Below are 23,303 nucleotides of genomic sequence, written 5' to 3'. Positions count from 1 at the left end.
TGTCATAGTGTACAACACATAAGATGTCCCATGGTTTAATGGAAGTAGGTCATTACTGTTATATTGTATTTGGTTAAATGTGCACGTATTGTAACTCTGGGAGTGTAAAGCACTTTGGTCAACTCGCCATCCCTTATTTCCTTATGTTTTATATTTACAATAATCACATGAACACCAAATACAATAAATTTAAGGACAGTTAGATGCAGCAGAGTAAAGATGAGTCTTCAACAGCGATTTAAAAGATTCAGTTTCATCACAAGATCTAATATGGGCCACGAGGCTTTAGATTTCCATTGTGACTTTGGGACACTTAAAAGAACTCTGTGTGGATCTTAAAAGTCTAGGCGATTGAAATAGTTGTAGAAGATCAGTAATATATTCTGGTGCCAATCCGTGTAAACCTTTAAAAAACCCATTAAAAGTACTTTATATGGAGCCCCGTATTTAACTGGGTGCCAGTGCAGGGAAGGAGAAATGCCTGCGTACTTCCTAGTGCCAGTCAGGAGTCTAGCCACTGCATTTTGCACTAACTGTAAGTGTGAGAATAAATTGTTTGACAGTCTCAATATCTCTCCCTTTCATTTTCAGCTTTGCTGCAGATTCTATCACAATCTTACTAGGAATGCAAAGTCTGGAGGGGACTAATGTTAATATGCAGGAAAGAAGCACTAGTAACATTATCATAAACCAAGGGTATGACCAAACCACCAATGACAATGACATAGCGCTGGTCCAGCTCTCCTCTTCAGTGACATTCAATGATTATGTCATGCCGGTGTGCCTCGCAGCAAGCAGCAGTTCTTTTCCTGGTGGTACTAATGCCTGGGTCACAGGATGGGGTAGAATTGGTTCTAGCGGTGAGTACTGTTTAAGTTGTTTAATTCTATATATCAAGTTGATATGGAAAAAAAAATCTGTAAAGAAATTAACCATTCCTTGCTTTGGAATGTAAAATATTCTTATCCACTGAAAATCAAGCTGGTCAACCTGGTAACTTTTGTGCTGGTATGGTCAAAGTTTCTGAACTCCTGCTACTAATGCAACATCATAGATAAGTTTCTGAAATAACAAAACTAAAATCTCTAACATTTACTGGTTAATTTAGTCAAGTAACAGGGATACTGAAAATAACTGACTAGCTGGCAAAGATGGTATACCAGTGAGTCCAGCTTGTTCTGTGTTTTGGTGGGTGGTAGCTGATCAGGCTAGATTTTTCAGCATAGTTTATAAATTGTACATTTACAAGAAAGCATTTTGGTAAAAGGGCATCATGTATCTCCACAGTGAATTTGCCATCCCCTGGAACCCTGCAGGAGGTGGAGGTGCCGATTGTCAGTAACAGTGACTGTGCAAATGGATATGGAACTGGTACGATTACAGACAATATGATGTGTGCTGGCTTAGCTCAGGGAGGAAAAGACTCATGCCAGGTAAGGAATCTAACACCTGACATACAACCCCAATTCCAGAAAAGTTGGGACGCTGTGTAAAATGTAAATAAAAACAGAATGCAATGATTTGCAAATCTCATAAACCCATATGTTGTTCACAATAGAACATAGAAAACATATCAAATGTTTAAACTGAGGAAATGTACCATCTTAAGAAAAAATAAGGTAATTTTGAATTTGATGGCCACAACATGTCTCAAAAGTTGGGTCAGGAGCAACAAAAGGCTGGAAAAGCAAGTGTTACTAAAAATAAATAGCTGGAGGTTAATTGGGAACAGGTCAGTAACATGATTGGGTATAAAAAGAGTATCTTAGAGAGGCAGAGTCTTTCAGAAGTAAAGATGGGCAGATATTATGCCTCTTTTATACCCAATCATGTTACTAACCTGTTGCTATTTAACTTAATTAGTTGCAAAATGTTCCTCCAGCTGTTTCTTTTTAGCAAAACTTTTGCTAAACACTTTTGCTAAACTCCAACTTTTTTGGAATTGGGGTTGTAATATTCCTGCTCACACTACAGTGTCATAGACAATAGAAAAAGCAAACATGTAGCTAACAGCTTTTTGTTCATGCAGGGGGATTCTGGAGGTCCACTGGTAGTCAAGGACAATGGAACCTGGGTTCAGGCTGGGATTGTGAGCTTTGGTAATGGTTGCGCTTTACCTAATTTCCCCGGTGTGTACACCAGAGTGTCTCAGTACCAAGACTGGATTAACAGCATGATCAGCAGCAATCAATCAGGATTTGTTAAAGTCACAAATAGTGGCTATAGAAGCAATAGTGGCTTCCCCAACCTCTTGTGTCTGATCCTTTCTTTCTCCATTATCCCCTTTCTCCTCTGCAACTTCTAGTGATATCAGTCAAATTAAACATCCAAGCGAAACAGAAGGAGCTAATATTACTGTATTTTGTCAATGCCTTACAAAGATCCACTCAACTTAACTTTCTACAAAATATAAAAAAATCTACAAGACTACATTTTAAAAATGCAGTTTAACTGCATGTGTAACAAAGACACGAAACACCTGTCACGAGTTCCCCTTTAAGCAGTGTGCTGTGGAGCATGTGAGCACGCGTGCACGAGCAGGTGCACGAGCACCTGCTTTTCCCTTGTTGACAATCGTGACATTTCGACACGTGCATATGTTATGTTTTGTTAGGTCTTCTCCCTGTTCCGTCATTGGCTATGGTGTCACGTGTGTCTGAATTGCCCTCAGCCGTCAGCCATTACGAGGCTGATTATGTTTGTATATATACCAGCACACGGCGCGGAATATTAGATTAGAGTAAATATAGATGGTCATGGTCCGTTTGTTTAGTTCATGCTGGGTTCGCCGCGCCCAGTTCATGGTCATAGCTTATGTTTCATGTTTTGTATCTCGATCCTGTTTTCCGTGACCACGACCTTGATTCCTGCCTAGCGCTGTGTAAGCCTGTTTGCCGATCGCCTGACCTCTTGCATGTTTATGGATTACGTTTTTTTGGATCACGTTTTGGATTTTCCTGCCTGTGTCTCTCTACAATAAAACTGTTTAACCTGCGATTGCATCCGTCATATCTCCGTTACGTCACGAAACGTGACAACACCATCTGACTCGTCTGATCATTAGTTAGTCTGGATCCTTGCTGAGGAACCCTTGCTTGTTTCTCCAGTCTGGTGCTCTCTTGCAACCGCTGTCTGCATTGCTTTCTTCACAACAAAGGACAAAGGAACAAGACGACAAAAAAGTGGCTACAGGACAACTCTGTGAATGTCCTTGAGTGGCCCAGCCAGAGCCCAGACTTGAACCCGACTGAACATCTCTGGAGAGATCTGAAAATGGCTGTGCACCGACGCTCCCCATCCAACCTGATGGAGCTTGAGAGGTCCTGCAAAGAAGAATGGGAGAAACTGCCCAAAAATACATGTGAGAAGCTTGTAGCATCATACTCAAAAAGACTTGAGGCCGTAATTGATGCCAAAGGTGCTTCAACAAAGTATTGAGCAAAGGCTGTGAATACTTGGGTACATGTGCTTTTTGTTTTTTATTTTTAATAAATTTGCAAAGATTTCAAAAACTTCTTTCACGTTGTCATTATGGGGTATTATTTGTAGAATTTTGAGGAAAATAATGAATTTAATCCATTTTGGAATAAGGCTGTAACATAACAAAATGTGGGAAAAAGTGAAGCGCTGTGAATACTTTCCAGATGCACTGTACCTTAATTGACTTAACACAGGAAATGTATGGTAACATGAAATGTGTGGCGTTATAGGAAATTGAGTTTGTATGCCATTAGCCTAGGTGTATGTAAATTTTTGGCCTCAACTGTATGTTTCATTGTTTGTTTGGTATATTATTCTTCAATGTTGATCTCAAATCAGTTTTTCCTCTACCTAGTAATTACAACTTGTACAGGGATCTAGTTCTAGATCAGTGTGGGAAGTAACCTCTTGTGAGGAAGTGTAAACAGGTGGTGCAGGTTGGGGAGGTTACAGTTTGTGTGCAGCAGGGAGGATGTTTCTAACACCATATGTAGAGACACAAGACTTCAAGAGACGGAAGACTACCTGAAACCAGAGGGGACACAAGATCATGGATATCTATTTGAGGAAAATTGTGTGTGTTCTATGTGCTCTGCTCCTTAATGCTAGAGGTTGGTGTAAAATAATTGCTCATTCTAATGATATTTTTAATATATTACATTTAAGGCAAAACACTAAAGGAGAATAGGGTATTTTTTTTAAAAAAAAAAACAATAGATATCAGAATTGTTAGTTGGTTGTTGAGACTCTTATACGTTGTCTTTTGTATTGCAACAAAAATTGACATTTATTTATACTAAGGAGGTTTCTTCTAATTAAATATGCATGCTTAATAAAGCTAATCTAATACATCTAGTCTTTTGATGTTTGTTGTTAGAATTAAAATATTTATTTTACCATGAAGATGCTCTCAGGAGAAAACTTGTTACAGAACTGCTTGCTGCAAAGTAATTTTATTTTCCATCAATTTATTTAATTTATTGTTTAATCAGGAAGAGAACATGCACTGTTTTATGCCATTTTCAGTATAAAAACATAAAACCAACTATAGATTTATATCCTTTATTATCCTTTTAAATAGGGATAGGAATGAACATGTAAAATTTCATCAATGCAGGTCATCTAGAAACACAGATTTTTGGTTCTGAACATAGAAAAGAATTCTCTTAAGGAAAACAGTTTTAAAAATACAACATGCATTTCCATTCTAGTGCAGCTTATAAGGTTTATAAAGGAAATTGTGTATAGCATAATGACGCTTAAAGTGACATTTATATCAGGAAACAAGCTTTTCATGGATATGTCACATGATGTGATTGTGACATTAAGGGATTTTCCATTGGAGCTGGTGGGATAAGCCCATCAAGTATGTTTACTTACCGGGTCCACTGTGAACTGATGTGTGTTTTTCTCAGTATATTTGTTATTATCTATATATCTGTATATTCACTATTATCCACTTTGTATAATATGTTTTTAAAATATAAATTGAAATGCAAATTTGACTGGAATTGTAATTTTACTCTAATTAAAATAACTTGTTTCACTGAAATGTTGATAATCTATTAAAATAGCTTTCAACATTTGTTTTAAATTTACACTATTTTTTGTCAGTGACATTATAGAGTGCATTTTTTTTTTTTTACACAGATTGTGCTAAGCAGTTATAAATCATATTGGTTTATCATTAACTATGTTTATTGTTTTCTATTAACATCATAAAAATTCATGTGACGTGTTCAAAATTATACTCAGACATTTTTGTTTGTCTTGGCTGAAACAAGAACATCCTCGTTCTTAAGGAAGTTCAAACCTGTCAGTCAATAATCAGTCTCACTAATACAGGGTTCTCTTGATTTTTTTTTATTATGCTCCTTAAGTTGTATTTAGAAAGCAAAGGCTTTCCATACAGAAATACAGAATATGAATATACAGTGGTAAAACTCTGACATTGTTTGATAGAGCATTAAACATTGTGCTTGTCTCCTCCTTCTCCATTAGGCTCACTCTCCCAGCTAGATGGTAAGTTTCAATGGTGATAACTTGGTAACTTGATTCAGCGCACACACACACAGACACACACACAGACTGATTATTCACATGGTGTTACATGTTGTCATGTAAAGAAGTTTAGGACAGATACAGGTGCAGTTAAGAGTTTTATTGAAGAGAGACAGGCAGACAAATCCAAATCCAAAGGCAAAACCGTAGGCCTAGTCATTAAACAAGCGAGGGATCAGGAGGATCCGGAAGATCAGGAGGGTTGTTTGTCGACATTTGTTGTCGACAAACAACATGAACTAGAGAAAGACAAGAACCGAGAAACATGCCAGAAACGAGATAAGAAACAATGAAACAAAAGAACCTGGATTACAGGCTTGGTAGGTTACAAATATGCAAACGATACTTCGCCCTTAACAAAGACACACGAGGGGGTTAAATACCAAACGAAACCAAAAGTTAAACATAAACAGCTGTGATTAATGATAACACATGAGGATTATGTGCGATGTTGCAGCGTGATGGGGCATAACATGACACGTATGTTTATTTGAACTCACTTGTGCAGTTTCAGGTCATAACATCTTCACACATGAGATTATATATTACATAATCACACATCAACTGTAGGCTATAGTATGTGAGTTTTTCCCGTAAGCATAGAGAAGCTAAGACTGGAAATTCATACTGGCGATGTTTCTGTGTAAAATCCATAAACTTCAAAAAATTCAAAAGCAGTGTGTGTTGGGATCTTAGCTCCTGGAGCAAATGAAGCATTTCAAGCAAAATAATGAGTAGAGCATTTTATTAGCATGTTTTCCTCACACCTCCAGGGTTGAGGGTTCGATTCCTGCTGTGGCCCTGTGTGTGTGTGTTCTCCCCGTGTTTCAGGGGTTTCCTCCGGGTACTCCGGTTTCCTCGTATTCATTGTACATGCATGTATTTATGGGAGTTTATGAGTGTGTGCTTTCTAAAGGGAAAAACAAAGGAATACAATGTTTAGGTTCCTAATACTCAATGCCACCTCAGGGAAATAGCATCTGCAAATGTTACATAAAACTATGAGACTCACAGACAGAAAACTTAGGTAGATTAATCTAAACAGTGCATGAAGCTACATGCACCACAATCCCAACAAATGCATATCTGAAACAACTAAAGCTCATGCCTATCTAAGCAGGCAATCCAACAATGACAGCACTGAATGCCAGCTAAATCTTCAATATAATTTAAAATGTACCTAACATGAACATGCATGAAAATGAGGAGCGCATTTAGGCCAAACTTAAGTTATGTAAAATAATCTTTACAGAAAATACAGAACATAAGGCACTTACATTGTCAATTGCACACACAAAAATACAGGCTAGAAGAAGAAGAGATCACAGTCCTCTGCACGGTTCAACAAACAAGAAATAAAAGGAGAATCTGTGGGCACAGATGCCGTTGATAAGGCCTGCGAGGGTGGCCTGATTGGCCTGAGATTGAGGGAAATGAAGGGACTAAGAGGGGTCTGACACTTGCTCTGGGGATGCAGCAGGGAAACAAAGGAAAACTTCCAAACACGGTGACTATATAATAACACAGTAAAACATACAAAACACATTTAACCAGATGAAATTAGCTGAAGCAAATGTTGATAAAAGGCATAGAATAACAGTAATTATTTTGGTGAAGCAGGGTAAGTGCAACATGGTAAAACTAGAGGTGATATTTAAAAGAGATAATGCATATACATAGCTTGTTTTTTTCTGTGGTAATCAGTGCCCATAGAATTTTTAAACACATTTATTTAAGATGTTTGTTTTAGACAATTAATGAGTTAAAACAAGAATATAAATATACAGTATACTGCCAGTATAACTTTTAATATTTTTTACAGTAACTTCCTGGCAACTTTGTACTGTACCGTTACTGTAAATATACAGGGAATTTTTTTTTACACTGGGGCTACTTCGGAAGATCAGGAGTAACCCAAGATGATGCTTTAAAAGGTCTGATAAGATGTAATGACCACTAATATCAGTGGCCTGAAAATATTTTTTAAATAAAATGTCTTGCTCTTTATAATCCAGTGTGTACTGTGTAATGTAATAAGAGTTGTTTTTCTTAATGAACAGTAAGATTGCAGTTAGAATAAAGATGTGTGCTTCTGTGACCTCCCTCTTTTCTACCAGTGTGTGGTCGGCCTCCACTGAACACCAAGATTGTGGGTGGTGAAAATGCTGGTCCTGGGTCCTGGCCTTGGCAGGTCAGCTTTCAGACAAGTGGCGGCCATTTCTGTGGTGGCAGCCTGATCAATCAGAACTGGGTCTTATCAGCGGCTCACTGTTTCCAAAGGTATGTATGGAGTTATGATTGAGAAAATATTGGTATTTCCATGTTTCCGTGCGTACGACATATTAAGTCTCCCATAGTGTAGTGTATGCAGGTTATTACTGTTTATTGTAAATATAAAACATAAGGAAATATGGGGTGGGGAGTGACAAATTAAATGATTATATCAGTTTCAAAGACCCTTCCTTTCATTTTCAGCATTACTGCGCCTAAAATCACAATCTATCTAGGAATGGAAAATCTGACAGACCCTAATAGATCACAAAAAAGCATTAGTAACATTATCATCCACCAAGAATATAACAATACCACTTTGAACAATGACATTGCACTGGTCCAGCTCTCCTCTTCAGTGAATTTGACTAATTATGTCATGCCGGTGTGCCTCGCAGCAAGCAACAGTTCTTTTCCTGGTGGTACTAATGTCTGGGTCACAGGATGGGGTAAAACCAGTTCTACTAGTAAGTACTCCACACCCAGAGGACTGCATGTTTAATTTGTTTACTTCAATGATTTGGGAAAAAAAAAAACAAGAAAAGAAAATAGAAGTGAATTATTCCGTATTTTGGAATATACTTGTTGAAAATCAGGCTTGGTCAACCCAGCTACCAGCTACCAAAACAAGGCAAGCTTGTCAAACCAGTAGGGCAATTTTTGCCAGATTCAAAGTTTCCGAACATCTGTTTCTAATCATAGATAGTTACTAATCATCATAGATAGCTTTAAGAAAATAACACAAGTTAGGCAATTAGAAAATCTCAAACACTGAGAGAATAAGGAGGCTGGAAAATATCTTACCAGTTGGCAAAGATGGCTTACCTGTTTGATTAGCCTGGCCTGTGTTTTCTTTGCTGGTAGCTGGTCAGACAAAGCTGGATTATTCAGCAGGGTTCATTATAATGAGCATGTTGGTAAAAGTTCTTTATGGGTCTCCACAGATCCGGTGCTCCCTCAAACCCTGCAGGAGGTGCAGGTGCCGATTGTCAGTAACAGTAACTGTACAAACGAATATAGACCTATTTCCATCACAGACAATATGATGTGTGCTGGCTTAATTCAGGGGGGAAAGGGCTCATGCCAGGTAAGAAATCATATTAATTCAAGGCACAGTGGTAAAAGAGTGCAATGTGGTGAAAGAGCAGACATGTAGCTAACAGCTTTTTGTCCCTACAGGGTGATTCTGGAGGTCCACTGGTGGTCAAGTTCAATGGAACCTGGATTCAGGCTGGGATCGTGAGTTTTGGCACTAACAAAGGATGTGCTGTACCTGTTATACCCAGTGTGTACACCAGAGTGTCCAAGTACCAAGACTGGATTAACAGCAAGATCAGCAGCAATCAACCCGGATTTGTCACAGTCTCAACTGGCAATCGTGGCTCCGCCAACCTCTTCTGTCTGTTCCTTTCTTTCTCCATCATCCCCTTCCTCCTCTCCCTATAAGGGCTGGTGAATCCATTAGGCGTCATAGGCAGCCACCTAGGAACTCACCAAATCCGATTAACAGTACCGGGCCACATTTAACATTCCTCATATTTTTTCTTACCTCAGCAAAGTTTGTTTGGTCAAATTGGTTTGTTGGCGCCCCCTAGTGCCAATGTAAATTAGCAGCAGTATGTGCAAGGCTGTGTTATGTGCAACAGGACACTCATCAGCGGTGTATTTTATTTATTTTTTAAATAAAATTAAAAAGTACACCATACATATCAGTCATCATTGGTGTGTCTGTGTGACTGTGAAGTGTGTGTGAGTGTTAGTGATGATGATTTAGTATTTTTACAGCATTATGCATGATAATCATCATGGAATAATAATGCTGCTGACGTATTAACGGCAGTGGCAATCAAGATTGTTAGTTGAGATGCAAAATGAAGCAATAAAAACCATCAGGAGCCAAATTAAAAAAGAAAAAAGAAGAAGAGGCAAAGCGTAAAAAAAACGAAAGTAAGCTTGTTATAATTTCTATATCATTTATTCTTTTTGTGGTGTTAAATTATTTAGATAATGGATTTACAATGAAGACTGGGATTAGTTGACTTCTGTCAACTTCTTATTTAAAAAATCTTAGCACTTGCTTTGTACTGAGTATATAATAAGGTAAATTTGTGTTTATTTTCTTTTTTTGTGGTTATGCCTGTCCACGATGGCTATTTATTTTTTGTGTGTGGGTGGGTGGACGGGTTGGTGAGCTAACATTACTGAAGTGAGCTAACATTACTGTACTCTAGCTATTTCATCTGTCGTACAGAAGAACAATAATTAGCTTTTTTCTGTAGCTTTTACTTACTTATTTGGAGAACTGCTTTTTCTTAGCGTGCTCAATACTTTTTTCCTGTGTCATTCCACTTCATTACACATAACTTCATTTATAGACTTCAATGTTGTGGATTCTTTATATTTCTGGATTTTTTGAGTTAATACTGATGTCTGGTGAAAATTTCATGTGAATAACCTCACTGGAAATATATTTACTGAAAAAAATGTTGTCGAGTCCAATACTTATTTACCCCCACTGTGTATTCCTGTCACTTGTCGTTCTACTTATCTGCTTAGTCTAAACTTCATTACTATTACACTATTACATCTGGTTAGATGCTAAACTGCATTTCGTTGTACTTGTAATCTGTACAATGACAATAAAGTTTAATCTAATCAGTTAAAAAAACTCTCCTATGGGGCACTAGTTCTATGTCAATGTGGCAAACCTCTCATGAGGGCGTGTGAGTAGGTGACTCGGGCAGGGGAGATAACAGATTACATATGCAAGGAATGCGAGCAGAAATTTGTAGACCCAGGACATCAAGAGAGGGAAGACTACCTGAAGTCAGAGGAGACACAAGATCATGGAGATTTATTTGTGGAAAGTTGTGTGTGTTGTATGTGCTCTACTCCTAAATGCTCCAGGTAGGTGCAAATAAAACTCTGATAAAGTTAACATTCGATCAATCATATATTCAATTATACTTTCTCATAATTATATTTAATACAACAAAGGATCAGCTTAATTGAAACCTCAATATTTGTAGTACTTTGTAGTCACTATGTAAGGGATGAAGGCATTTCTTTACTTATAGTGCATATCTTATCTTCTATAAAGTGGTGTGTTGTTGATCTTTACTGCCAAGTTCCCAGGGAATCTTCTTAGTGAGAAATTTGCGATCTTACAATAGACAAGCACATTAAGTTTCCCCATCTTAAAGTAAACTCAGCCAGCATGAAGCAACTCAAATAAGACAATACACCTTTAGTTATTTTACTTTTGGGGAAAGATGTGTTAAGCAGTGTAACCTCAGTGGTACCACATATGTACAGTAAAGGTTTTCTGCTGAGCACTCATAGTTCTTGTTGCACCCTTGGTAAAGTAAAAAAATGTTCGTAAAAATGTCTTTGTGGTTAATTAGCTTAATCTCTCACTGACAACATGACAGAAATGTAACTTCAAATTGGAATAAATTTATTCCATGGAAATAAATAACCCCATCAAAACTTCTTTTTTTTTTTTAACAAAACCATATTTACCACAATTACTGTTACAAGTTTTTTGCACGACCTCCTTTTGCCAACATAACAACACATAATCTTCTTTAATACTTGATTTAAATTGGAAAATACAGAGCAAGGAACCCGAGACTACTTCAGAGCACCCTGCAGTTTTTCAATGGGCTTTAGGACAGTGGACTGGGATGGCTGTCTGTGGCCATGGCTTGATTCTGTCGCCACTGAACCATTTTTATGTGAATTTTGATGTATGTTTTGGATTCATGTCCTGCTGGAAGAGTAAGACAGATTTTTATATACTAGCAGTTTCCCTATATATGTATGCTTGCATGTATACACTCACTGTCCACTTTTTTAGGAACACCTGTACACCTATACATTCATCTAATTAGTTATCTAACCAGCCAATCATGTAGGCCAATCATGTAATCATCAGGCAGCAGCACAATGCGAGAAAATCATGCAGATGCAAATCCAGAGCTTCAGGTTCACATCAAACATCAAAATGAAGAAAAATTGTGATCTCTGTGACTTGGATCGTGGCATGGATGTTGGTTCCAGAAGGGCTGGTTTGAGTATTTTAGAAACTGCTTACCTCCTGGTACTGTTACACAAAACAGTCTCTAGAGTTTATGCAGAATGGTGTAAAAAACAAAACACAGTGATTCAGCGACAGTTCTGTGGGTGGAAACGCCTTGTTGATGAGAGAGGTCAAAGGAAAATGGCTAGATTGGTCCAAGCTGACAGGAAGGATATAGCAACTCAAATAATCCCTCTTTACAACCATGGTGAGCAGAAAAGCATATTAGCATGCACAAAACATCAAACCTTGAGGTGGATGGGTTGCAGCAGCAGAAGATCACATTGGGTTCCACTCTTGTCAGCTAAGAACAGAAATCTGAGGCTAACATGGGGACAGGCTCACTGAAACTGGACAGTTGAAGATTATTATTATTTTTTTTTAAATCACATGATCTTTTTCCAGTGCTAATTTGCTATTCAAATCCTATCATTTTAGTTCCTGTGCACATGTTAAGACCAATCATGAACTTGTCCAGTGGAGCTGAGGTTGAGGAACTGTCAGAGCCAATTCACAGACCATGCTGTCTTTTTTTTTAATCTCTGAGGTTTTGTCCAGTGTTTCCAGGAGTAAGAGGTAGGGTTCATAATTCATAAAAAAAAAATACACATATTAGTATTCCATTACACTCCAATATGCAGATGAGTAAGATGGGGAAAAAAATTGGGAATTTTGTGAGGTGTGAGCTCATTGAGATCCCAGACAGTTTGTCCCAGACAACTATGTCTAAAATGTAACATTTATTAAGGCATAAAATTAGAATTTAGAATAATGCTATAATTAAGTATGAAGATGTAAAGTTAAATTAGCTAGTTCCAAATTCACTGTGAATTATATTATATTACTTTGGTTATTATAACACACTTTACATTAACTGGCATAATTTTCCAATGTTAATGTTGAAAACTTGACACCAGAGAACGTCTGGGTTATGCATGTAACCCTGTTCCCTGAGAAGGGAACGAGACGTTGCGTTAGCTGAACACTGTGGGAAGCGCCTTCAGCGTTCAGCTAACGCAACATGGAGTTCCCTTTGAAAGGGAACTGAGTGAATCCCCACACTGAAAAACTCCACTCAGACAAAAACCTGAGCTCAGTATTGAGCAGTGAAAGGGGGGACAATGCCTCCTGCTGGGCCACCTTTTATAAAGATATTTAAATTAAAAGCTATGGATATCAAGTATGTTTGTAGATTTGCCCAATATACTTTGTTTAGCATTACATTTTATTTTGTATAAAATGTTTAAATAAAATGACAAATTATTCCAATGCAATTTTGTGTTACTCATGCTTTTTTCTTTTTTTTTTTTTATTCATTCACTTTTAATTTCAAACTTAAATTCAATGGGAATAGGGTTAGGATCACACAGGATGAACTTCAATTCAATTCAATTTGTAGTTTGCAATCTAATATATGAACATTTTAAATCTGAAACTGAAACTCATGCTTAAGCGTGTGAGTTCCATCAAAGCAAACTTGCAGAGTGCTCCTCATTGTGCCCACTATGTGCCCTACAATAGTATTTCGGCCTCCAGGGTTTCTTGTCAATCAGAAACCAGTGCTAAGCCAGCAAAAACCCATTTCAGGTAAAAATGTCCGATTTATTGCAAATGTGGTGTCATGCATGATTTTGTGATTTTGCTGGAAGTCCTTAGCATGTGTGTGCACAAGAAGGTATCCAGGTTATTCTCACCACTCTTAGAGGTTAGCAGGGGTGAAATAGAAGCAGATATGCTCAGAGATTAAATCAGAGGAAATCATAAATACATTTTAAAAAACATGTTTAATTCCATACACACAAATCCAATTATTTAACCAAATAACTGTTTTACTGCCACATTTCTGGTTGTGACTCACTTGACCTTTAGAATGGTTGAGGCAATAATAATTTATTGATGGTATTTTGCTTAGAATTAATTAAGGTATTATGCACTGAAGGAATTGTGTATGTAAAATGCTAATATTGCCTGTTATGGCTATAATATTTATAGTAAATTACATTCTGGATGTATTCAAGATGTTACAAGTGAACTCAAGTATTAAGTTGTATGCCAGATGCCTTTCCTGAAACAACCCTCCTCCATTTTCCAGGCTTCTGGGACCGGCACTGGCTAGTGCAATGCTCCAGTGGCTGAGGGTGGTTCCCTGACATGAAATTGATCTCGGGCCATGGTAAGGCGAGCACTGCATGCCAGCCACAAGTCCATCAGGAAATCCAAGCAATGTCAACAAATACCATACTTAAATTAGACTTTATTTAAAAAAACAAAATTTGTGTTGTCTGTGTGCTTTTCTTACTATTTTACCATTCTGACAGAGTTTCTTACACTGATTGTATTCTTAGTGCATGACCTAATGAGCCAGTAGCACTTCTGTAGGTCGCTCTGGAAAAGGGCATCTGCCAAATGTCATAAATGTAATGTAAATGTAAAATACTGCTTAAAGTGTATGTAATTTTTTCTCCCACTGAAAATCTGATATAGTAAATAAAAGCTGAAATAAACCTGTCTGTTAAATAAAATAGATACAGTGCATCCGGAAAATATTCACAGCACTTCACATTTTCCACATTTTGTTATGGTACAGCCTTATTCCAAAATGGATTAAATTCATTATTTTCCTCAAAATTCTACAAACAATACCTCATAATGACAATGTGAAAGAAGTTTCTTTGAAATTTTTGCAAATTTATTAAAAATAAAAAACAAAAAAAGCACATGTACGTAAGTATTCACAGCCTTTGCCATGACACTCAAAATTGAGCTCAGGTGCATCCTGTTTCCACTGATCATCCTTGAGATGTTTCTACAACTTGATTGGAGTCCACCTGTGGTAAATTCAGTTGATTGGACATGATTTGGAAAGGCACACACCTGTCTATATAAGGTCCCACAGTTAACAATGCATGTCAGAGCACAGACCAAGCCATGAAGTCCACGGAATTGTCTGTAGACCTCAGAGACAGGATTGTATCGAGGCACAGATCTGGGGAAGGGTACAGAAACATTTCTGCAGCATTGAAGCTCCCAATGAGCACAGTGACCTCCATCATCCGTAAATGGAAGAAGTTTAGAACCACCAGGACTCTTCCTAGAGCTGGCCGCCCAGCCAAACTGAGCAATTGGGGGAGAAGGGCCTTAGTCAGGGAGGTGACCAAAAACCCGATGATCACTCTGACAGAGCTCCAGCGTATCTCTGTGGAGATAGGAGAACCTTCCAGAAGAACAATCATCTCTGCAGCACTCCACCAGTCAGGCCTGTATGGTAGTGTGGCCAGACAGAAGCCACTCCTCAGTAAAAGGCACATGACAGCCCGCCTGGAGTTTGCCAAAAGGCACCTGAAGGACTCTCAAACCAAAGATTGAACAGAGATTGAACTCTTTGGCCTGAATGGCAAGCGTCATGTCTGGAGGAAACCAGGCACTAGTCATAACCTGCCAATACCATCCCTACAGTGAAGCATGGTGGTGGCAGCATCATGCAGGAACTGGGAGACTAGTCAGGATCGAGGCAAAGATGAATGCAACTGGGGCAAAGCTTCATCTTCCAACAGGACAACGACCCTAAGCACACAGCCAAGACAACAAAGGAGTGGCTACAGGACAACTCTGTGAATGTCCTTGAGTGGCCCAGCCAGAGCCCAGACTTGAACCCGACTGAACATCTCTGGAGAGATCTGAAAATGGCTGTGCACCGACGCTCCCCATCCAACCTGATGGAGCTTGAGAGGTCCTGCAAAGAAGAATGGGAGAAACTGCCCAAAAATACATGTGCCAAGCTTGTAGCATCATTCTCAAAAAGACTTGAGGCTGTAATTGATGCCAAAGGTGCTTCAACAAAGCATTGAGCAAAGGCTGTGAATACTTAGGTACATGTGCTTTTTTTGTTTTTTATTTTTAATAAATTTGCAAAGATTTCAAACAAACTTCTTTCACGTTGTCATTATGGGGTATTGTTTGTATCATTTTGAGGAAAATAATGAATTTAAACCATTTTGGAATAAGGCTGTAACATAACAAAATGTGGAAAAAGTGAAGCGCTGTGAATACTTTCCGGATGCACTGTACCTTAATTGACTTAACACAGGAAATGTATGGTAACATGAAATGTGTGGCGTTATAGGAAATTGAGTTTGAATGCCATTAGCCTATGTGTATGTAAATTTTTGGCCTCAACTGTATATGTTTCATTGTTTGTTTGGTATATTATTCTTCAATGTTGATCTCAAATCAGTTTTTCCTCTACCTAGTAATTACAACTTGTACAGGGATCTAGTTCTAGATCAGTGTGGGAAGTAACCTCTTGTGAGGAAGTGTAAACAGGTGGTGCAGGTTGGGGAGGTTACAGTTTATGTGTGCAGCAGGGAGGATGTTTCTAACACCATATGTAGAGACACAAGACATCAAGAGACGGAAGACTACCTGAAACCAGAGGGGACACAAGATCATGGATATCTATTTGAGGAAAATTGTGTGTGTTCTATGTGCTCTACTCCTTAATGCTAGAGGTTGGTGTAAAATAATTGCTCATTCTAATGATATTTTTAATATATTACATTTAAGGCAAAACACTAAAGGAGAATAGGGTATTTTTTTTTTAAAAAAACAATAGATATCAGAATTGTTAGTTGGTTGTTGAGACTCTTATACGTTGTCTTTTGTATTGCAACAAAAATTGACATTTATTTATACTAAGGAGGTTTCTTCTAATTAAATATGCATAAATACGCATGCTTAATAAAGCTAATCTAATACATCTAGTCTTTTAATGTTTGTTGTTAGAATTAAAATATTTATTTTACCATGAAGATGCTCTCAGGAGAAAACTTGTTACAGAACTGCTTGCTGCAAAGTAATTTATTTTCCATCAGTTTATTTAATTTCTTTATTGTTTAATCAGGAAGAGAACATGCACTGTTTTATGCCATTTTCAGTATAAAAACATAAAACCAACTATAGATTTATATCCTTTATTATCCTTTTAAATAGGGATAGGAATGAACATGTAAAATTTCATCAATGCAGGTCATCTAGAAACACAGATTTTTGGTTCTGAACATAGAAAAGAATTCTCTTAAGGAAAACAGTTTTAAAAATACAACATGCATTTCCATTCTAGTGCAGCTTATAAGGTTTATAAAGGAAATTGTGTATAGCATAATGATGCTTAAAGTGACATTTATATCAGGAAACAAGCTTTTCATGGATATATCACATGATGTGATTGTGACATTAAGGGATTTTCCATTGGAGCTGGTGGGATAAGCCCATCTTAAAGTATGTTTACTTACCGGGTCCACTGTGAACTGATGTGTGTTTTTCTCAGTATATTTGTTATTCTCTATATATCTGTATATTCACTATTATCCACTTTGTATAATATGTTTTTAAAATATAAATTGAAATGCAAATTTGACTGGAATTGTAATTTTACTCTAATTAAAATAACTTGTTTCACTGAAATGTTGATAATCTATTAAAATAGCTTTCAACATTTGTTTTAAATTTACACTATTTTTTGTCAGTGACATTATAGAGTGCATTTTTTTTTTTACACAGATTGTGCTAAGCAGTTATAAATCATATTGGTTTATTTATCATTAACTATGTTTATTGTTTTCTATTAACATCATAAAAATTCATGTGATGTTGTGTTCAAAATTATACTCAGACATTTTTGTTTGTCTTGGCTGAAACAAGAACATCCTCGTTCTTAAGGAAGTTCAAACCTGTCAGTCAATAATCAGTCTCACTAATACAGGGTTCTCTTGATTTTTTTTATTATGCTCCTTAAGCTGTATTTAGAAAGCAAAGGCTTTCCATACAGAAATACAGAATATGAATATACAGTGGTAAAACTCTGACATTGTTTGATAGAGCATTAAACATTGTGCTTGTCTCCTCCTTCTCCATTAGGCTCACTCTCCCAGCTAGATGGTAAGTTTCAATGGTGATAACTTGGTAACTTGATTCAGCGCACACACACACAGACACACACACAGACTGATTATTCACATGGTGTTACATGTTGTCATGTAAAGAAGTTTAGGACAGATACAGGTGCAGTTAAGAGTTTTATTGAAGAGAGACAGGCAGACAAATCCAAATCCAAAGGCAAAACCGTAGGCCTAGTCATTAAACAAGCGAGGGATCAGGAGGATCCGGAAGATCAGGAGGGTTGTTTGTCGACATTTGTTGTCGACAAACAACATGAACTAGAGAAAGACAAGAACCGAGAAACATGCCAGAAACGAGATAAGAAACAATGAAACAAAAGAACCTGGATTACAGGCTTGGTAGGTTACAAATATGCAAACGATACTTCGCCCTTAACAAAGACACACGAGGGGGTTAAATACCAAACGAAACCAAAAGTTAAACATAAACAGCTGTGATTAATGATAACACATGAGGATTATGTGCGATGTTGCAGCGTGATGGGGCATAACATGACACGTATGTTTATTTGAACTCACTTGTGCAGTTTCAGGTCATAACATCTTCACACATGAGATTATATATTACATAATCACACATCAACTGTAGGCTATAGTATGTGAGTTTTTCCCGTAAGCATAGAGAAGCTAAGACTGGAAATTCATACTGGCGATGTTTCTGTGTAAAATCCATAAACTTCAAAAAATTCAAAAGCAGTGTGTGTTGGGATCTTAGCTCCTGGAGCAAATGAAGCATTTCAAGCAAAATAATGAGTAGAGCATTTTATTAGCATGTTTGCCTCAGACCTCCAGGGTTGAGGGTTCGATTCCTGCTGTGGCCCTGTGTGTGTGTTCTCCCCGTGTTTCAGGGGTTTCCTCCGGGTACGCCGGTTTCCTTGTATTCATTGTACATGCATGTATTTATGGGAGTTTATGAGTGTGTGCTTTCTAAAGGGAAAAACAAAGGAATACAATGTTTAGGTTCCTAATACTCAATGCCACCTCAGGGAAATAGCATCTGCAAATGTTACATAAAACTATGAGACTCACAGACAGAAAACTTAGGTAGATTAATCTAAACAGTGCATGAAGCTACATGCACCACAATCCCAACAAATGCATATCTGAAACAACTAAAGCTCATGCCTATCTAAGCAGGCAATCCAACAATGACAGCACTGAAGGCCAGCTAAATCTTCAATATAATTTAAAATGTACCTAACATGAACATGCATGAAAATGAGGAGCGCATTTAGGCCAAACTTAAGTTATGTAAAATAATCTTTACAGAAAATACAGAACATAAGGCACTTACATTGTCAATTGCACACACAAAAATACAGGCTAGAAGAAGCAGAGATCACAGTCCTCCGCACGGGTCAACAAACAAGAAATAAAAGGAGAATCTGTGGGCACAGATGCCGTTGATAAGGCCTGCGAGGGTGGCCTGATTGGCCTGAGATTGAGGGAAATGAAGGGACAAAGAGGGGTCTGACACTTGCTCTGGGGATGCAGCAGGGAAACAAAGGAAAACTTCCAAACACGGTGACTATATAATAACACAGTAAAACATACAAAACACATTTAACCAGATGAAATTAGCTGAAGCAAATGTTGATAAAAGGCATAGAATAACAGTAATTATTTTGGTGAAGCAGGGTAAGTGCAACATGGTAAAACTAGAGGTGATATTTTAAAGAGATAATGCATATACATAGCTTGTTTTTTTCTGTGGTAATCAGTGCCCATAGAATTTTTAAACACATTTATTTAAGATGTTTGTTTTAGACAATTAATGAGTTAAAACAAGAATATAAATATACAGTATACTGCCAGTATAACTTTTAATATTTTTTACAGTAACTTCCTGGCAACTTTGTACTGTACTGTTACTATAAATATACAGGGAATTTTTTTTTTACACTGGGGCTACTTCGGAAGATCAGGAGTAACCCAAGATGATGCTTTAAAAGGTCTGATAAGATGTAATGACCACTAATATCAGTGGCCTGAAAATATTTTTTAAATAAAATGTCTTGCTCTTTATAATCCAGTGTGTACTGTGTAATGTAATAAGAGTTGTTTTTCTTAATGAACAGTAAGATTGCAGTTAGAATAAAGATGTGTGCTTCTGTGACCTCCCTCTTTTCTACCAGTGTGTGGTCGGCCTCCACTGAACACCAAGATTGTGGGTGGTGAAAATGCTGGTCCTGGGTCCTGGCCTTGGCAGGTCAGCTTTCAGACAAGTGGCAGCCATTTCTGTGGTGGCAGCCTGATCAATCAGAACTGGGTCTTATCAGCGGCTCACTGTTTCCAAAGGTATATATGGAGTTATGATTGAGAAAATGTTGGTATTTCCATGTTTCCGTGCGTACAACATATTAAGCCTCCCATAGTGTACTGTATGCAGGTTATTACTGTTTATTGCAAATATAAAACATAAATATGGGAAAATATGGGGTGGGGAGTGACAAATTAAATGATTATATCAGTTTCAAAGACCCTTCCTTTCATTTTCAGCATTACTGCATCTGAAATCACAATCTATCTAGGAATGGAAAATCTGATAGACCCTAATAGATCACAAAGAAGCACTAATAACATTATCATCCACCAAGAATATAACGATGACACTTTGACCAATGACATTGCGCTGGTCCAGCTCTCCTCTTCAGTGAATTTGACTGATTATGTCATGCCGGTGTGCCTCGCAGCAAGCAGAAGTTCTTTTCCTGGTGGTACTAATGTCTGGGTCACAGGATGGGGTAAAACCAGTTCTACTAGTAAGTACTCCACACCCAGTGGACTGCATGCTTAATTTGTTTACTTCAACGATTTGGAAAAAAAAGAAAAGAAAATAGAAGTGAATTATTCTGTATTTTGGAATATACTTGTTGAAAATCAAGCTTGGTCAACCCAGCTACCTGCTACCAAAACAAGGCACGCTTGTCAAACCAATAGGGCAATTTTTGCCAGATTCAAAGTTTCCGAACATCTGTTTCTAATCATAGATAGTTACTAATCATCATAGATAGCTTTAAGAAAATAACACAAGTTAGGCAATTAGAAAATCTCAAACACTGAAAGAATAAGGAGGCTGGAAAATATCTTACCAGTTGGCAAAGATGGCTTACCAATTTTATTAGCCTGGCCTGTGTTTTCTTTGCTGGTAGCTGGTCAGACAAAGCTGGATTATTCAGCAGGGTTCATTATGATGAACATGTTGGTAAAAGTTCTTTATGGGTCTCCACAGATCCGGTGCTCCCCCAAACCCTGCAGGAGGTGCAGGTGCCGATTGTCAGTAACAGTAACTGTAAAAATGCATTTACATCTGGTTTAGTCACGGACAATATGATGTGTGCTGGCTTAGCTCAGGAGGGAAAGGACATATGCCAGGTATTAAATCATATTAATTCAGGGCACAGTGGTAAAAGAGTTCCATGTTGTAAAAGATCAGACACGTAGCTAACAGCTTTTTGTCCCTACAGGGTGATTCTGGAGGTCCACTGGTGGTCAAGTTCAATGGAACCTGGATTCAGGCTGGGATTGTGAGTTTTACCTCTGACAAAGGATGCGCTGTACCTGGTATACCCGGTGTGTACACCAGAGTGTCCAAGTACCAAGACTGGATTAACAGCAAGATCAGCAGCAATCAACCTGGATTTGTCACAGTCTCAACTGGCAATCGTGGCTCCGCCAACCTCTTCTGTCTGTTCCTTTCTTTCTCCATCATCCCCTTCTTCCTCTCCCTATAAGGGCTGGTCAATCCATTAGGTGTCATAGGCAGCCACCTAGAGCCTCACCAAATCCGATTAACAGTACCGAGCCGCATTTAACATTCCTCATATTTTTTCTTACCTCAGCAAAGTTTGTTTGGTCAAATTGGTTTGTTGGTGCCCCCTAGTGCCAATGTAAATTAGCAGCAGTATGTGCAAGGCTGTATTATGTGCAATAAGACACTCATCAGCGGTGTCCATCCATCCATCCATCTTCAACCGCTTACTCCTTTTCAGGGTCGCGGGAGAACCTGGAGCCTATCCCAGGAAGCATCGGGCACAAGGCGGGGTACACCCTGGACAGGGTGCCAGTCCACGCAGGGCACAATCACATTCCCATACACACACTCACACACACATTCATACACTACGAACACTTTAGACACGCCAATCAGCCTACCATGCATGTCTTTGGACTGGGGGAGGAAACCGGAGCACCCGGAGGAAACCCCCGCAGCACGAGGAGAACAAGCAAACTCCGCAAACACATGGCCCCGGCGGGAATCGAACCCCGGACCCTGGAGGTGTGTGGCGAACGTGCTAATTAAAAAGTACATCATTCATATCAGTCATCATCATTGGTGTGTCTGTGTGACTGTGAAGTGTGTGTGAGGGTCAGTGATGATGATTTAGTTTTTTTTACAGCATTATGGATGATAATGATCATGGAATAATAATGCTGCTGACGTATTAACGACAGTAGCAATCCAGATTGTTAGTTGAGATGCAAAATGAAGCAATAAAAACCATCGGGAGCCAAATTTTAAAAAAAAAAGAAAAGAAAAAAGAAGAAGAGGCAAAGCGTAAAAAAACGAAAGTAAGCTTGTTATAATTTCTATATCATTTATTCTTTTTGTGGTGTTAAATTATTTAGATAATGGATTTACAATGAAGCCCGGGATTAGTTGACTTCTGTCAACTTCTTATTTAAAAAATCTTAGCACTTGCTTTGTACTGAGTATATAATAAGGTAAATTTGTGTTTATTTTCTTTTTTTGTGGTTATGCTTGTCCACGATGGCTATTTATTTTTTGTGTGTGGGTGGGTGGACGGGTTGGTGAGCTAACATTACTGAAGTGAGCTAACATTACTGTACTCTAGCTATTTCATCTGTCGTACAGAAGAACAATAATTAGCTTTTTTCTGAAGCTTTTACTTACTTACTTGGAGAACTGCTTTTTCTTAGCGTGTTCAATACTTTTTTCCTGTGTCATTCCACTTCATTACACATAACTTCATTTATAGACTTCAATGTTGTGGATTCTTTATATTTCTGGATTTCTTGAGTTAATACTGATGTCTGGTGAAAATTTCATGTGAATAACCTCACTGGAAATATATTTACTGAAAAAAATGTTGACGTGAACATTAAGGTTCCCCATCTTAAAGTAAACTCAGCCGGCATGAAGCAACTCAAATAAGACAATACACCTTTAGTTATTGTACTTTTGGGGAAAGATGTGTTAAGCAGTGTAACCTCAGTGGTACCACATATGTACAGTAAAGGTTTTCTGCTGAGCACTCATAGTTCTTGTTGCACCCTTGGTAAAGTAAAAAAATGTTCGTAAAAATGTCTTTGTGGTTAATTAGCTTAATCTCTCACTGACAACATGACAGAAATGTAACTTCAAATTGGAATAAATTTATTCCATGGAAATAAATAACCCCATCAAAACTTCTTTTTTTTTTTTTAACAAA

At 37.8% G+C, this 23,303-nt stretch overlaps 2 protein-coding genes across 2 annotated transcripts in view; both read left to right on the top strand.

The window, feature by feature from the left end:
* The window catches only part of LOC128617653 (uncharacterized), a 48,369-nt gene extending 37,896 nt beyond the window's left edge, over positions 1–10,473 (top strand). The window contains exons 25-34 of the mRNA XM_053640769.1: positions 592–860; positions 1,288–1,433; positions 2,030–2,304; positions 3,108–3,201; positions 4,016–4,091; positions 5,482–5,502; positions 7,659–7,821; positions 8,017–8,279; positions 8,757–8,899; positions 8,992–10,473. Of these exons, the coding sequence (XP_053496744.1) occupies positions 592–860; positions 1,288–1,433; positions 2,030–2,304; positions 3,108–3,201; positions 4,016–4,091; positions 5,482–5,502; positions 7,659–7,821; positions 8,017–8,279; positions 8,757–8,899; positions 8,992–9,258 (1,717 nt within the window). The 3' untranslated portion in view covers positions 9,259–10,473. The remainder of the gene's footprint in view (positions 1–591; positions 861–1,287; positions 1,434–2,029; positions 2,305–3,107; positions 3,202–4,015; positions 4,092–5,481; positions 5,503–7,658; positions 7,822–8,016; positions 8,280–8,756; positions 8,900–8,991) is intronic.
* Positions 10,474–16,084: 5,611 nt separating this feature from the next.
* LOC128601092 (tryptase-like) lies at positions 16,085–22,070 on the top strand. Its single transcript, XM_053614014.1, has 6 exons — positions 16,085–16,401; positions 17,810–17,830; positions 19,986–20,148; positions 20,350–20,612; positions 21,083–21,225; positions 21,318–22,070. Exons 1-6 carry the CDS (start codon positions 16,341–16,343, stop codon positions 21,582–21,584), a joined length of 918 nt encoding a protein of 305 aa, XP_053469989.1. The 5' UTR covers positions 16,085–16,340; the 3' UTR covers positions 21,585–22,070.
* Positions 22,071–23,303: the final 1,233 nt, after the last annotated feature.

The sequence above is a fragment of the Ictalurus furcatus genome, chromosome 2 (genome assembly GCF_023375685.1).
Source record: "Ictalurus furcatus strain D&B chromosome 2, Billie_1.0, whole genome shotgun sequence".
NCBI lineage: Eukaryota > Metazoa > Chordata > Actinopteri > Siluriformes > Ictaluridae > Ictalurus > Ictalurus furcatus.
Note: the sequence above shows the minus strand (reverse complement) of the source record. Positions and strands in the feature narration are given on the sequence as shown.

Bases quoted from the DNA above. Each gene is read 5' to 3' on its own strand.
- LOC128601092 (XM_053614014.1), top strand. From the start codon at position 16,341: ATGGATATCTATTTGAGGAAAATTGTGTGTGTTCTATGTGCTCTACTC. The intron at 17,831-19,985 runs GTAAGTTTCAAT...CTTTTCTACCAG, and splicing joins CTCACTCTCCCAGCTAGATG to TGTGTGGTCGGCCTCCACTG. The intron at 20,149-20,349 runs GTATATATGGAG...TTTCATTTTCAG, and splicing joins GCGGCTCACTGTTTCCAAAG to CATTACTGCATCTGAAATCA.